The sequence below is a fragment of the Dicentrarchus labrax genome, unplaced genomic scaffold (genome assembly GCF_905237075.1).
Source record: "Dicentrarchus labrax unplaced genomic scaffold, dlabrax2021, whole genome shotgun sequence".
NCBI lineage: Eukaryota > Metazoa > Chordata > Actinopteri > Moronidae > Dicentrarchus > Dicentrarchus labrax.
In genome coordinates, this window is record NW_026136713.1 from 32,088,229 (window position 1) to 32,104,499 (window position 16,271).

A 16,271-nucleotide genomic window follows, 5' to 3' on the forward strand; every position below is an offset into this window, starting at 1 on the left:
TAAAGACAGATTCACAGCACTTGAGCTAAATCCATAAACTATAAAGACAGACTAAAGGCCGCAGTATATCTCATCAGAAGCGCTTGTCAGACGGTCGAATAGCTTTAGACACCCCCTCTGACTTGCCTTCAGGGAGCTGGGTCCGTCAATTTCTGTAACATTTCCAAAGCAACAATCCTACATTCACACTCACTACCTGCAGTTGTTGGTTAGCTTTGTGGAGGTGAGAAAGTAAGCTGGGTTTGAACTTATCTGTTCATCTTTTTTCATTCTTTACAAAACTATTTCTTGTGTGTACAAATGACTGCAACACAGTGAATGTCTTCCAGGACAGGCTGTTTGAAAATGTGCTTTGTTATTCCCAGTTTGCAAACAATGATTGCATTTCCCCCCTCGATGACGTCCGACTTGTCACTCCACCTTGAAGCGTGGACTCTCAGAACAGCTATAAACAATTTTCCAAATGTGGTGGGACAACACGTCCTACGCACTAGTTACAGTTACTATAAACAATTTTCCACAGCTTTTCACACTTAAACACAGTAATGTAAGCAGTGTGTGTCGGATATTGGTGGCAAATGATGAATGATGCCAAAATAAACATACATGAGGAAATACATCAATGTAAATCTTTGACATTTTGAATTCTGACACCATTCTAATTTTGAGATGGCAAAATAGTATTTGTCTGGCCATGCAGTGACAGTCACCAGTGTATATACCCCTCTAGAGTTCCCGTCTTGTTGAACCCACCCCCACATCTCTCACACTCCTCTCACATTCCCCCTGCAGTATGGATTCCACATCGACAGCTGGCACTGCAGAAAAAGACCAGTGTGCTTGTGTCCCCTCATATGTGGTGGTTTTCAACTTTGTGCCATGTTTTAGTTTTACGTTTTGGGTCGTTGTGCAACACATGCCACAAGGAAAACCACAACTGTTTCTACTGCCATTTGTGCTCCTTTAAATAAGGGATATTACAGCATTTCCTGCTTTTGTAGATGGGACGCAGTAGTGAAAAACAAAAAAACAATATATTAACCATGCATATTCCTAGAGAACCATGTCGTTTTAGATGAAATAATGCAACCTGTATGCTATATGTACAAATATGTGTCTATGACTTGGTTTTGCATTACCAAACGTGTTCTAATTGACATGAATAAGAGCTCAAAAGAACAAGCATGATATGTCATAGCTAGAACCTATAACAGCTTACAAAAATATTTCCTAAAGCCGTCTGCCTTAACATCCTGCCCCTGATCAGCCACCACTTCCTGGGGTCAAAGGTCATCTGTATGTCTAATAAACAACCAAGGAGAGAGAGTGTGGCTGACTGTCCATAACATGTCAATCACATTTGAGGTCTTAATGGTGGTATTTTTGGTTGCGGGTAATCGTGTTTCTGTCGTTCTGTCTATCACAGTCAATAACACGAAGACACACACACAAACACACACCCACACACACACACACACACACACACACACACACACACACACACACACACAGCTGCCTTGAGTGCCGTATCGACCCCCCACCAGACTCAATCTGACAAGCTAAATCCCAAAGAAAACAAGGGTCTGTGTCTCCTGTCTCAGTGATCACCTTTCACAGTCTCATTTGTAACGCCATCAGGAAAAACAGCTGGAACCTCTGTGTGTGTGTGTGTGTGTGTGTGTGTGTGTGTGTGTGTGTGTACACATTTCCAATGCTTATTGATGAGAGCCAATCTATCTGCATGTTAGATACCGCCAGGAGAAATGCGGTTGTTGTTTTTGTGTAGTTTGAGTGAACTTTAATGGAATCTGCTTACGGACTCGGATGTGGTGAACCATAAAAAGACATTCTGCCACCAAATAACATTAACATGGTGAACATATGTAACACGTTTTGTGCATTGAAGAGATAGCCAAGCTGGGAAGCTATATTACCTCATGGTATAGAGAACTGGATATCTGAGGCAGGGATACACAAACTCCACTGACATTCGCTGATGTAAAACATACTTTCATGAATAATTCAATAAATTATACCAAACTGACTGACATTATTGCAAAAAACATTTAACCCTAAAAATTACACTGCAGGGAACACTTCATTTCGCTTCACTTCATTATCTTCATAGCAGTTGGGTTGAATGTATAAATTAATGTTTGTTTCTGACTTACACGTCAATAAGGTTAGTGAACTGAGACAGAGAGGAGATAAAGTAGTGAAAGCAGAGTGTGTGTTGTCCTGTGGGGTTCCTGGTGTGTTATTACAGTCTCCTCTGGTGCTGGCATGTGTTTTCTCTGACCCTACCTTACATACATACATAGACACACACACACACACACACACACACACACACACACACACACACACACACACACACACACACACACACACACACTCTCCCTGACCCCATCCCTGCTCTACTGGCTGACCTTTGACCCACAGTGCTGTAGCGTTGACCAAACATACCCCAACCCCACTGAGACCACAATACAGCACTGTGGCGCCACGATCCACACAATACTGCACTATGAGAGACAGAGAAGCTGGGGAAGAAAGAGAGTAAGAGAAAGAACACAGAGAGAAACTCTGAAATATGTGAAGATGTCTGCAAATACAACTGCAATGCCGAATGTCCAATCTTAGTAAAATCCAACATCATGTTGTGTGCTACAAGATGAGGAGAAATGAGAAATGGATGAATACAGAATATTAACATACAGAGCAAACTCAGACATACCCGTCCACCTTCCTGGTGACAAAAACTCAACCTCTACAACTATGAGCTCAAAAACGTAACTTTCTCTTTACATACTGTGGTACGCATGTATGCTGTGCAGTATAGTTATAACAACTGTTTCTCCCAATCTGTGTTTTTATTATTTTTTTCTGTCAGATATCCTTTAACTTAAACTAACCCTGTACATTTTTAGTACAAACTCATGCTGTGCCATTGCTATTTATTCTAAAGGAGGTCCCAAAGTTTACTTAATTATAACTTAAATGAAGAGTTAAATCCGGCTGATACAGAATATGTGCTACTGTCAGATACTGTGGTATAGGATGTTTTTTGGGGGGAAGGGGAATGTTAAGGGGTCATTTCTTTCTTTGTCTGTCACTGTTTCTCTCCACAAAGCCTTCTTTTGCTATCTTATCTTCTCCTGTAGCTCTTCTCCCTGCTGCACCCCCTCCACAAACACACATCACATCTTCACATCACTGAGACACTCCATCAACCCCCAGAGAGAACGTCCAGACAGCCCCAATACTACCCCACCATTAGCAAAGTCAAAGCAAACATTGACTTTATCTAAATGTGGGCTAATAGCCTCTAACATTAACAGGCCCTGTAAAACTCTAAGGAGAACAGTGGGGTGTGGGGGAGAGAGGCTGCCTCTTAAGGTCCCGTTCATGTCTGTGCTGGTTAATTTCTTTGGGAGCACAAAACACAGACAGTGATGTGTGTATATAATGTGTTATAGACATCTCACTCTAGACTGTATAGGTAGACTGTTTGTATAGGTTATGTCAAGTCTACAAATACTCCCAAACTTCTAAAATAAAATATTTACAATAGACAATGGAAGAAAAGTCTTATTTGGACTTTTTCCTGGGAGCGACAGCTCTACTTGTACAAACAGCCAATAAGACAACATTTGGCCCCGACATTAGGATTTAACAAGAGGAACTCAGAGAGTCATTTGTGCCCTTTGAAGCTTCCCTTTGTCTGTTAATCACCATGTAATCAATGAACACAAACATGCAATAGATGTCACTTTTCTCTTATATAAAGGACAAAATCATCATGAATGATAAAATGAGACCCAAATCACTTCCTAGGCCTTTTTAGCTTTCCACCTTAAGCAGCCACAATTTAATGGGCTGGCACAAAGTGTAAAAATTGGCACAGGCTTAAAATGTTCTTCCCTAACTGAAAAATATTAATACATTTTGGTCCCGTGCTAAAGAAAGTGCACTCATCCGTGGATGCTGATGATAGTTTCAACCCTCTATGGTAGTCTGGATCCAGTGGTTCAACTGCAAACACTGAGGCTGGCAGGCAGATGCCCACCACCACCATCAGGCCATATAATGGCTGTCAGCATGTCAAATGGTATTTACGATAGTTAGCTGCGACTTAGGACACGTTGCATGCTTAAAAAACAGAAGCGGGGTGGAGGGGATTTACTGATGTGAGAGTATGAGTGTGTCTGTTTACAATGAGGTAAAGTTGTGTGTTTGAAGCATCTGTCTGTGGTATGCAGTTATTTACTCTATGAGGAATCAAGATGCTCTCCTCCTCCTCCTCCTCCTCCATTCTTCTCATGAACAGACAGGCAGATGCCTACCACAACAAACACAATGTGTTTTATGACATCAGTTAATCAGTGCTTACTTTAGCAGGCTTTCATTTGAAACACAGTGTGTGGCAAAATACACAACAGTATGGGTGTAGTTTATATGATTTATATGAATAATTAAAGAAGAACCCTTTTTACTCATTGGACTTCTATAACTTACTGTTACATGGTGGCCTTTGCAACCAGTGCTTTCCATACTGGTGATGCATTCATGATCAAATGCATCACCAAATTTCAATATTCAGTGATGGAGCCTTCATAATACTAAAGACGGCACTACTTTTGTAGCCCTGCAAGTTAAATTCCCAGACCATTTACCAGGTAGGCAGGTAAATAACACATCTATCTAAATTGAGTGTTGGTCAGACAAGAATAGACATTTGAAGACCTCAGCTTGGACAGCGGAAAACTGGAAACATTTTCCACTATTTTCTGACATTTTATTGATGAATTATTCAAGGAAATAATCAGCAGATTAATCGTAAGTTTCCGCCCTGAATCAGGCTGTCTTCCAAGAAGCAAGCTAGAATAACATTTCATACTTTTCCAAAAGTTTAAAGCTCTGTTAGTTGCTCCACTGCTTTCTTCTCCGGGGACTGCATGCTTCCTCCTCCTCCTCCTCCTCCTCCTCCAGTCCTTTTCACCTAACCGCAATTCTCTCCTATGTATCATTGTTAGTGTTAGCATGCTAATTACATTCCTCAGTAATGAGTGTGTGGGACAGGAGGTTGTTAAGTGATTGTGGGCTGTGTGTGTGCTTACATGTGTTAAGTCATATTTATGGGTAGTGTCTTCTAGTTGTGCACAGTTGTGTACATTTTCAGCATCTGTGTATTCGGCTGTTTACACTGTCTGCCTGTCTTTGTCTGCAATGACGATGCTCTCTCCTCCTGCTCTGTTGCGTCTCCGTTTTGGCAGCTACAATACAATGAAGATGCATTTTTAATTCACTTGATGTTAACTATAAATCTCTCCCATCTCTGTTTTTCCTCTCCGTCCCTCTGGATAGCGGGTGGTCGATACGGCACAATCACCCGGGAAACATTAAATTGTTTAGACAGAACGGTGCATCAGGAAACAATGTACACAAACCCACACTCGTCATCCAATTTCTTGGTATATGCTTTCCTTTCTTTAAAGGGTTGGAGCAGAATATGATGTGATGATACACACTGTAGGTCATTTCAACACCACAGGTATAGGCAAATAAAAATTTGTACATTTTTTAAATCTCTGCTGGGGTAACTATCACATTATTATTATTATTAGTAGTAGTACCTCTGTCCTGCTCCAGTTGTTTGACCGTGAAGTGTCTAACAGCTGGCTTATGTAAATACCATCTGACATGCTAAAAACCATCTGACATACACATGGCTTTTCACATCACATGCACGATTAAGGTATGTGTATGTGTGTGTGTGCACAAAGGTATGCAGAAACACAGGCATGCACATATGAACAAATAAACAAATGTTTCAACTGTTCAGCGCAGATGTCTAATGTTTCTTTAATATACTCTTCATCACCTGCCTCATCATCAGCCCCAAGAAAGCAACAGAGCAGTTTATGTACGTTTTTCTATTAAAGACACTTTCTCAAAATGCAACATCTGCTCTACTAAAATGGGTTTCTCTTGTTAGATTGTTAAATGCTAGAGAAGAATGGTGTAAAAGGAAGCTATAACTATTTTACTTGCAGCTCCAGTGGAAATATTAATGTAGTATTACTTCATCTACATTCGGCCAGGAGGAAAAACTACCACACAACAAAATGGACTCAGGAATGCCCTGTCCTGTCCTCGTTTTTAAAAGAATACATACAGTAGGAGAGTTAAAGGACAATATCGATACCACTCTCAAAACTGTCTAAAGATACAGTCAAAAGACAGTTAGCTTAGCTTAGCTTAAAGACTAGAAAAGGAGGGAAACACAGACTCACAAGTCTCAAGTCTCTAAACGCTTCACTCAATAGAGACTGAGAACTTAAAACTGGGTGGAAACTATTAGAGTTTCAGAAAAAACTTGCATTGCAGAACCAATCCAAAAGTCTCAAGGGCGTTGACATGCAGAAGTTGTGTGCTTGTAAACACTGTCATACCATATAATGTTGCTCAGGACATCCATTTTCAATGTTTTAAACAGCTCTCTCCATGTTACAAATAATTGGCTATAGCTCCAGTCTGTTTCATTATGGCATAGAACGGGGTGATAAACACTCCTCATCGTATCCTTTGTCCATTTTGGGTTGCTATTATCATCTTTGTTTAACCCTGTAACACCCCTTGTTGTAAAATTACAACGTTACCTTTTTTACATAGTCATTGGGTCCTATTGTTCAGTCTCACAATGCTATTGGATGGTACATTTGTTTATAAGTCCCGCCTTATGGCCATGAACTCACTCAACCTCTCAAGGTTTCCTTCGAACAACATCTCTTTGTTTCATTGGACTAGATTCATCAGATTCAAGTAAGTAAAATGTCTTTTAAATTTTTTTGGGTTGTTATTACAATGTCCAGAGCATGTACATAGGTAGTTATTGTGGAATAGATTCATCAAATTTCATTTAGAGCTTGTTATATATTTGTTGCAATTCTACAACACTGGGTGAGTGTGGTAGTCAAAATAGCAGGCTTGTTGCAGTGGGCCCAAACAGGTTGCATTCCCTCCACTACACCACTGCCTGAAACAGAGTATTTTCTTTATACATGAACAGTATACATTCTACCCTTGTGTTGTGTTCTGGTCAAATTTGACTGATTTAAAAGTTTTATCTCTAAAAAATGTAGTTAATTTGACCAGACTGACCTAAAACTCTATGACTTTGTCCACAAAGAGGATATCAACAGACAATTCAGTTCTGGGAACGGTGAAAATGTTCCTGAATGTGGGGTGTGGATATAAGTGGGGGTATGCATGTTTTCCTTTTAGTATGATAATTAGAGAGCACAACATGCATTATTGTTATGTCAAGGCAGTATTGTGTGACTATATGGCTGGTGATTGGGATGCATATTTCTTTTAGCATGATAAGTAGAGAGCATAACAAGCTGTCAAGGCAGTATGAAAGTATCCTATCAAGGGGAAATTCAGCAGCATCAAGCAATATATGCAAGGCAAGCCAAACCTATGGGAATTCAAAGTGTGGGTGAGAACTGGAATCTCTGGCATGATGTGTGACGTCTACCAAGGCAGTGTCAACGGAATACGAGCCAAATCTGAACTTGGATTGTCAGGTGATGTTGTGATGAAGCTTGCTTCCACACATCCAGAAGGTCAGAACTACAATAATAAACATTATTATTTGCCTTTAACTGGCACCTCCCTCTTTTTTTCATGGCTTTTGAGCCAGGTCGTGACATCAGGTAAGGCGTTTTCTTGAAGTAAGGGGCGTAGTTTTTTAGGGGCCATTCATACCACCATTCAATCCAATCCAATCCAATCCAACTTTATTTGTTAAGCACTTTAAAAACAACCAAAGTTGACCAAAGTGCTACTATCTTGCATTTAGAAATCCCCAAATAATTGGAAGGTGCTGAGATAGTTTTGTTGCTCTGGAAAATGAACTGAGAGGTTCATTTCTGTTTGCCAGGCTAAGGTTTCCAGGCAAACAGTGGAGAATCTAGGAAGTTACTGGAAGTTAACTAGTCAAAAAAGTCCCACACATAACTGCCGATATGTCCCACGGTGAATTTATTATCCCCTGATCCTCTTGTGTAACTCTTGACAAGAAAACAAAAACACATATTTCTTAAAATGTCAAATTGCTCTGTTAACAGTGTAAAAAGTATTTTAGGATGGACCTTTTCTTTCCATTGTTCGCACTTGAACCTAACTCTGTCTAGAGCTGCAGGTAGCCCAGAATGCATTGGCCTACCTACAATTCTTTGACCCCTGTATTCAAGCTCAGTGTTGTTCAGCTAACAGGGGAGAATACTAATCTCTCAGCTGCTCAGTCTCATGCTCAGCTACACAAACACACACACAGAGGTCCAGACACTGGTTCAAACAGTGTGGTTGTGTAAGCCTGCAGTGCAGTTTATACGACTCTACATCTGCTGCAAAAAGAGCAGAAATGTTGCTTCCTTATCTCTTTCTGTCTCTACGTCTGGGCTTATCTTTGTCTGTCTTTCTTTCACTGTCTTCCCCCATCTGTTCTTTGTCTTTGGCTACCTTTTTCCTCGCTTATTCTATCTTCATCTGTATCTGTATCTCTTTTCCTTTTTTACTGTACTGTTCCATCTTCTAATTTTTCTCCTCCTCTGTCTGTTGCAGAATCCAGCAAGGCCATTAGCTACTCAAATGTTCCTGCTTCCTGCCTTCAGTGTCATCTGATGGTCAGGCCCCACCAACTCCAAGGACAGCCAGGAAAAAGTAACTACCAATAACAGTCATTACAACTATTTGGGCTTTCTGGGATCTATTTATTTGCCATGAAAGGAATGATTTTGTTCTCTTTATTTCAATTCATGGCTGTGTTTTCATTCAGCTGTTTCTTTACTACAGTCAGCCAGACTGTATTATAGCAGTTATATTTACTGTAACTGAACCTTGTGTGTGAAAGGGGACTGCCCAAACAGATTAGGCTACAAAAGATCATCATCATGTTTTTTCATTTCAAATGTCATGATGTGTCCTATGATATTTTTGCTTTTTATTGTTCATTGTTTATACCGTTGCCCTTAGTAACCCACCTCTGGTATGCATATTTCTCTGGGACATCTCAGGAGTCACCAAGTAAGTAATAAAAATGTTTCTCTGAGTCACTTCGAGTGCAGTGGAGAATGCGACAAGGGCGGGCAGTCGGAGGAAGCTTTTCCTCTATCGTTTCTATCAAATTTAATAGATTTTTGTACTAAAGGACTGGAATTGTAATTATGAGTTTGTCTTATTTTTCATTATTCATTTATAAACCAAACAGTTCTGAATCAGTTGTTTATGTGTTGACACTGATGCAAAAAGTCAAATATAGTTGCAGGAAGTGATCCAATAAGGGCCTGAACTACCACTTCTGGGGTAAAATAGAGTTTCTGTTTTGTTCCTCGACACTTATTGTCCTTAACTCCTATCTGCACTGCTCAGTAGCCAATGGTAGATTGCTGTGGTTGTTTTTGGCAACTCTCACAACAGCTAAAAGTCAAACTGTCACCAGGATCTCACATTCTGTTGTTTAACTGTTGTGGAGAAAAACTGAATGTATTAGCATCTGCCTTTCTAAAAAAATTGCAATGCAATTTCTGTAATTTGTGCGCAATTTTTCAAGAAGCATTTAACATTTTCAGCTGTTTGCTCAGCTCTGACGGAGAAAAAAATGTCAGTGGAAATCATATTACATTGGCAATAACATAACTACATGTTGGACTGTAAAAAAAAAAGCAAAAATAATCCATGGATTGGATGAAGCTGCAGGTAAATTTTGCCTTAAAATTTGCAAGATCGCTAACTCTGGTTTAAAAGAACTTGAACTTGTTGAAAATCTGCACGTTACAGCATTTTTTTGCTCCATGGTTCAGACAGTGCTTCTGTTTTGAATATTATACCACACGTTGTAAACAGGGGATGTTTACAGACAGAGAACAGATGACAAGCTGCATTACTCAAGTTCAAAACCACAAATTCCCAATTACATGGCATGAACCTCAGACCACGGGGCCACCAAAACCTGGAATCCCTCTCATCACATATAGATGTCTCTCAGCTGCCTTTTCAAACTCCAGTCAGTGTTACACACACAATAACAGAATACATCAAGGTGTGAAATAATAAAAATAAAATTGGGTTGCATATAAACCTCATTTCACAGCAGCTTCAGCCAGATTCCTCCAGTGCTAATACTGTACTTTAACCAGGAGAGAGGATCTTTCAGGCAACCTGAGTCGAACCAATCACAAGATAAGGGAGAACTTTAGTTTCTAATAGGTTCATGATGGCATTTCGTCCCCTCTGTCCTCTTGATGCTCTCCTGCCCTTCCTCTCACACCCCTTCCTATAATCTGTTTCCTTCCCTTGTCCATTTTTCCCTTTTCCTCACTCCTTCCCCCCCTCATTCACTTTCTCCTTTCCCAGCTTCCCTTATTTCTCTTTCATCATCCATTATTACTCCAGTCTTCCTATGTCCTGCGGCCGCCCTTTCTCTCCTTCACCCTCTTTCTTTGCATGTCTCTCCTCTTCTCTCCCTTCCACCCTTACCCCCTCCGCTTTCTGTCTCTCTGTGCTGCCTGCCCTGGTTTCATTGACAGACTGCAGGCGGTGAGGGGGAGGAAATGCTGTGGCATTGCACAGCAAACATCCCTAATAGGCTAATCTAATCTCATCTCTTTGCGGTCTATGGCCCTGTGTTTACTTTCGGCCCTGTGTCTGCACGCTGGCTCGGCCTCGCCTCGCTGAATGCGGCTTTGTTCCTGCTGAAAACTCATCATCGGTGTGATCTCTGGAACGGGCGCCAACTCCACGACCGTCTGCCCATAATGCCTGCAGGCCGGGGATCGTTGTCATCCGTGCACAGCCTCTGTAGCTGTTGTTGTTTATTTTTTATTAGGTTTTGTTTCATTGAAGAAACAAGGTAGCGTGCAGAGTCCTGAGGGTACTGCTCTGTATCTGACCCTGACCACCAACCTCCCTGTGGGGTTGTTCTAATGAAGAGAGATACTGCATTTTACTCTACAGCCAACAGCGCAGTATACCAGGAGGAGATAAAACCACACTACTGCGAGGTGAGTGCAAGAATACCCGACAGTAACTGAATAACCAGTCAAAGTCAAAGGTTCACCAACCATCTAAAGCGCAAAGCATTCATTAAAGTTCACCCCAGGACAAGTATCTGCACATATTCAGAATCTGAGCAAATGCATCAGTTCAGAATGATCCAATAAATTATAACAAATGTGTTTACAAAGCAGAAAGTTAAAGTTAAAGAACATGTGATACAAAAGAAAAAGAAAGAGGAGAAGGTTCAGTCCTGCAACTATTAATGTCCTCCAATCATACTTTCAGCTTCAATGAGACAGTGTCTGAAACCGCAGTCGAAGCAGTTGTACCACCATGTTTCAAACAGCAGTGTGACAGCATGTATGCAAAAGGAAATTTATTCCAGGCCAGGTGAACCTTTGGAAGAATTTGTTTCACAAGTACTGCCAGCTGCAGTGATTCCTGCCATTATCTTACTGCTGGTATTGACGACTGCAATGCTCCAAGTCTCTGTTGAAATCAGTGCTTCTGTTACTCACCCCTGGCAGCAGTGGACACCAGGACCATCTCCAGCACCAGAAAGACCCAGAGCAGCTCCATTGTGGTTTAGTTTTCAGCCTCTTTGATCTGAAAGGAAGTGATATGAGATAAATACTTATAGATACTGAGAAATAATTTCACATTTTAATCTATTATATAACATTTCTGTACAGGAATCGTCAATTTATCACAACTGCTGCATTGTCCACCGTTAGAGTCTTTATTCCCAGAATTTTATTCTAAGTGGTTATTTATCTTAAGGTCTTTTTATTGATCTCTCTCTGTAAGTCCTGGTTCTTAGAACCTGGAGCACTTTTTTTTTATCTTTATCCTTTATCATGTTATTATGTACTGTATTAAGTGTTTACTCCTGTTGTTATGTCGCAGTGTCCATATGTGTTTTTCTCTGTTCTTCGTATCTATGTATGCATGTACAGACTGCGGTGACAAATTTCCTGTGAAGGACAATAAAGTATATATTATTATTATATATTATTATCATGGATTATGTTTGTCTAATGCCTTGTGTTTTACTGCAAACCAAATCTACCCATGGGCACAAATAAAGTAACCTTGAACCTTGACCCTTGAATCCACCAGCCACGTTCATTATTTCACAATCTGATGGTTTTATTTTTCAATGAACTGTTGCGGCTAGAGCAATGGTATTAAAGCATAATTTACTACCAACTGGCTGACAGCTGGTGAGCATCCATGTTAAAATCTGCCTTGAATTTTAAAAGACACAAAAGTAGAAACAACTTCATGGAAAATAATAAAGTTATTCTTTACTAAAGCAAAGTAATAAAGTAAAATTCTCTCGTTTCTCTGAACAAAACTGAGAGATGTGTGTACACTATTAACTCTTACGTAGAGGGTTTCATAACCTACCAGATGAAAATTTCTGAAGGTAGATGTTCGAAAGAAGCACTAACTTGTAAAATGTTTTATCTCTTATATCCAGTGTATTCTGTCTGTAAAAAGTAAGGTGTTCATGGCACAGGAGCAGAGATTTTCTGGTCAGGATTTTCCTTACAGATTTATTCTGTCCACCTGTCCATATGTCTCTCCTTACAGTGGTTTTAATCTTTCCGCCACATAAATTCTTCCCTGAACCTTATGAGATCTTATTTCAGTACTTCACATGTATCTTTGATCAGTACCTGTCAACCTCAGTTCACCAGAAACTGCTATGCACTTAAAAGTGCAGGATAACTGATATACTGTCAACCTACAAAAGTCAGGTTCAGTCACACTTTATTTGCATAAGCGGTGTACTTATCTTGCTGGGAGAACAATCTTTATTCCCTAAATTAATAATAAAAAGCATACAGAGAGGGTCTGAAAGTGGCTGTAAGCTAAGGAGTAAAAGTTTCTTTAAGGAGGAGAGCCTGCAACCTGTGACTGCTCGCATTAGGATCATCCCAGACTGGAGCTCCTTTGAATTCTAATTATCACTTGTTTAAAATCATTCATTTCCATTCCAGTTAAAAGGAAAACCCGGATGAAATGATATGTTTCTTTATTAAATCATGTAACTACTTCATAGATTTACTAAAGGGAAGTACGTGTTATCACTCTGTTATTCACAGATATGACAAAAATCAACAGTTAACTTTAAGTAACAACCCCTGTACAGTACTATTGTTCAGATTAAATAAGAATATGACATACATTTAAGTCAAAATATAACTTTTAAACTCAGGACTAAATAAAACTTAAGTGTCGTGATAGGAAAAAGAAATAAAAAGGTGATGGGGAGATAATACAATCACAGTAAGCTCACTATACAGTACAACAGACAAACATTAAGACCCTCGGATACATTATATAAATAGGCTTATTAATACAGTCGGACTTACTGTAAAATCCCCAGCAGTGATGAGATCCAGTCTGTTACCCTCTGCAGACCTGCACGTATACCATGCCTTTATCCCGATAAACACCTTCCTCTCCAGTTATGTTATAATTTCGATAAATTAATCCGTGATTCAAGCCAGGTATAATTTACAAAAAACAGACGCGTCTGTCACCGAAAACGCCAACTTGCAGTAAACGAGGTCGACTTTCACAAAGCATACAGAGCGGGTTATAAGTGAGCGACAATAAATGTAGAAAAAAAATAAAAATAAAATCAAAAATATATCGGCTAAGGTCAAACACGTGAGCGCTCCAACTGCAGGCTGTAGTATTTCTGAATGACAGTCCGCATGTAAAACGGTCGAGACCCCTAACAGAACCGGGAAAAGAAAGAGAGAGAGAGAAACTTTATCTACATCTCCCCCGCCTGTTGGCCCAAGTGCTCAGACAATTATCTACAAAAATAAAACCTGAACTCTATATCCACATTGCCTCCAGCAGCGGTGCGCCGTCCAAATTTCAGCCGCAGGCGAGAAACAAACTGCGTCGACGGACTGTCCGAGAACGGAACTTTCAGCCAATCAGAGCTCAGGCCAATCAGAGAGCGGACCAATCGGCGAGCGGGAACGTGCCGGACAAATTTGGAGCAGTTTAGGGGGGAGAGGAGGGGGGAGCGACCCAAATGAACTTAAATCATTAGTTAGTGATAGAAATGGTGCACACAATGAGGTGCACGGGGCCTCGAGGAGGGCTACAGGGGTCATTATCTGCCCTTATTATTATTATTATTATTATTATTATTATTATTATTATTATTATTATTATTATTATTATTATTAGTGTAATACAGATCGTTTTTCCAATTCAATTCAATTCTATTCTATCCCGTTGTTGGTGTGCACCTACAGTACCCTATTGCTTTGTCCTGTGGGCTGAGAGGGCTGTGTCCTTTAAGATTATGGACCAACACTGCCACCGCATGGCATTTATACGTTATTACATCCATTTGCCTTCTTAAAAAATGGCTCAAGTACTGTATCTGACAGTTATTGTTACCTTACATAACAGTGAATTGAAGGTTGCCAGGGCACTGATGGCCTTGGAAATATGGAAGACAAATGCATTAACATGAAATAATGAACACAGGAGGTTTCTCTTCCTCTTTCTCAGCTCAATAAATCACAGGCGTAATCCTGCAGTTTGTCCCTCAGGGAAATGTTCCAGCTGTGAGGAGTTCCTGTAGGAATAATGCAGGTTTTTGTGCATGACAATGAACTGTCCTGCAGGCTGCTGTCTCCTTCTCAGTGGAACTTCAGTTGGGGTTGGGAATGTCCCTCTTCCTGTCTTAAAAGTACTGTCCGGATGGACTGATAATAACTTAATAATCATCTTCTAAAGATAAGAGAAGAATCAACAATATTTATGAAACCTTTGTTTTGGTATGAAAATAACATTACTTTATGATTATTCTCTTCTGTCCCACACTGCAAAGTAGTAGACCCTTCTCCTGGTGACAGGAGGAATAGCACAACAGTGTTATCGTGTACAGGTTTGGATCAATCACAGAGTAGAGAAGACTTTTTGGACATTGGTGAGAAACAAGTCCTGTAGTTAAATCTATAGCCTATATTTGGGACTCTATCAGGACCACCACAGACAGCAGTGTGAACTTCTCTTCTTCTTACTACTACTTTTATTGCCAAGTACGTTTTCACATATAAGGAATTTGCTTTATACATACAGTATATAAAGATAAAACTGAAACAATAAAAATGTAAATATATGAATACAGAGCTGTACAGTTGGCAGGAATGTGAAAAATATGTGCAAGTTCACAGTGAAATGCATTAATGATATTTGCAATGTGCGTGGTAAATCCAAGGAATGTGCATTAATGTAACATATAGATTTAGGGTGGGTGGTGGATATAGATATAGCCAGTGTCATGAGGAACTGCTCTTATGGCGGGAGGGTTGGGTCCTGCCAGAGGGAGGTGTCTCAGAGAGTTTATGACCATGACCATATGCCTCATGAGGGACCTGGAGGTGTGCAGGTCCGGGAGGGATGGTAAACTGGACCCAGTCGCCTTCTCAGTGGTGCGAATGATAGACTGTTGAGCTCCAGGTTATTCTGACTGCACCAGGAGAACAGATAGTCAATGTCCCACCTGTAGGTATCAACCAGAGATGAGCCCAGTGAGGGTGGTGTCATCTGCAAACTTCAGGAGCCTGACAGACTGTTGACATGAGGTGCAGCTGTTGGTGTACAGGGAGAAAAGCAGAAGGGAAAGAACACAGCCTTGAGGGGGATCCAGTGCTGATTGTCCAGGACTCACATGTTTCCCCAGCTTCATGTGCTGCTTCTTGTCAGACAGGAAGTTTGTGATCCACCCACAGGTGGAGTCAGTCAAAGTGAGCTGGGAGAGCTTATCTTGTAGCAGAGCTGGGATGATGGTGTTGAAAGCAGAACTGAAGTCAACAAACTGACATAGGCTCCTGGGCAGTGCAGATGATGTACGATGAAGTGCATCAGCTACAGACTCTGTAGGCAAAGTGCAAGAGGTCCAGGAGTGGGTTGGTGATGGCTTTAAGGTGGGACAGCAAGAGAGAGAGTTTTTTTCCTCCTATATTTGAAGCACAATTGGTAAATAAGAAAAAATGTCTACAAATGATATATGAGCATATGGCAGTTTGATGTCATTAAATGCATTTTGGAAGAGTAATTCCTATTCTTTACAGGAGTGCCTTTTTTTTTCCCCCAAAACTCTTTTTATTAGCATTTTTTGAAAAACAACAATTTTCAGTGCATTTGTGTATTGGGCGAAAAAA

General features: G+C 40.3%; 1 protein-coding gene and 1 long non-coding RNA gene across 2 annotated transcripts in view; one reads left to right on the forward strand and one right to left on the reverse strand.

Moving 5' to 3' along the window:
* fgfrl1a (fibroblast growth factor receptor like 1a) overlaps positions 1–13,989 on the reverse strand; it is a 71,025-nt gene extending 57,036 nt beyond the window's left edge. Inside the window, exons 1-2 of the mRNA XM_051419446.1 lie at positions 13,446–13,989; positions 11,583–11,670 (exon numbers count right to left, since the gene is read on the reverse strand). Coding sequence (XP_051275406.1) covers positions 11,583–11,643 — 61 coding nt within the window. The 5' untranslated portion in view covers positions 11,644–11,670; positions 13,446–13,989. The remainder of the gene's footprint in view (positions 1–11,582; positions 11,671–13,445) is intronic.
* LOC127374321 (uncharacterized) lies at positions 6,773–12,167 on the forward strand. Its single transcript, XR_007887022.1, has 2 exons — positions 6,773–6,825; positions 8,632–12,167. It is a non-coding gene; the product is annotated as an uncharacterized LOC127374321 (long non-coding RNA).
* Positions 13,990–16,271: the final 2,282 nt, after the last annotated feature.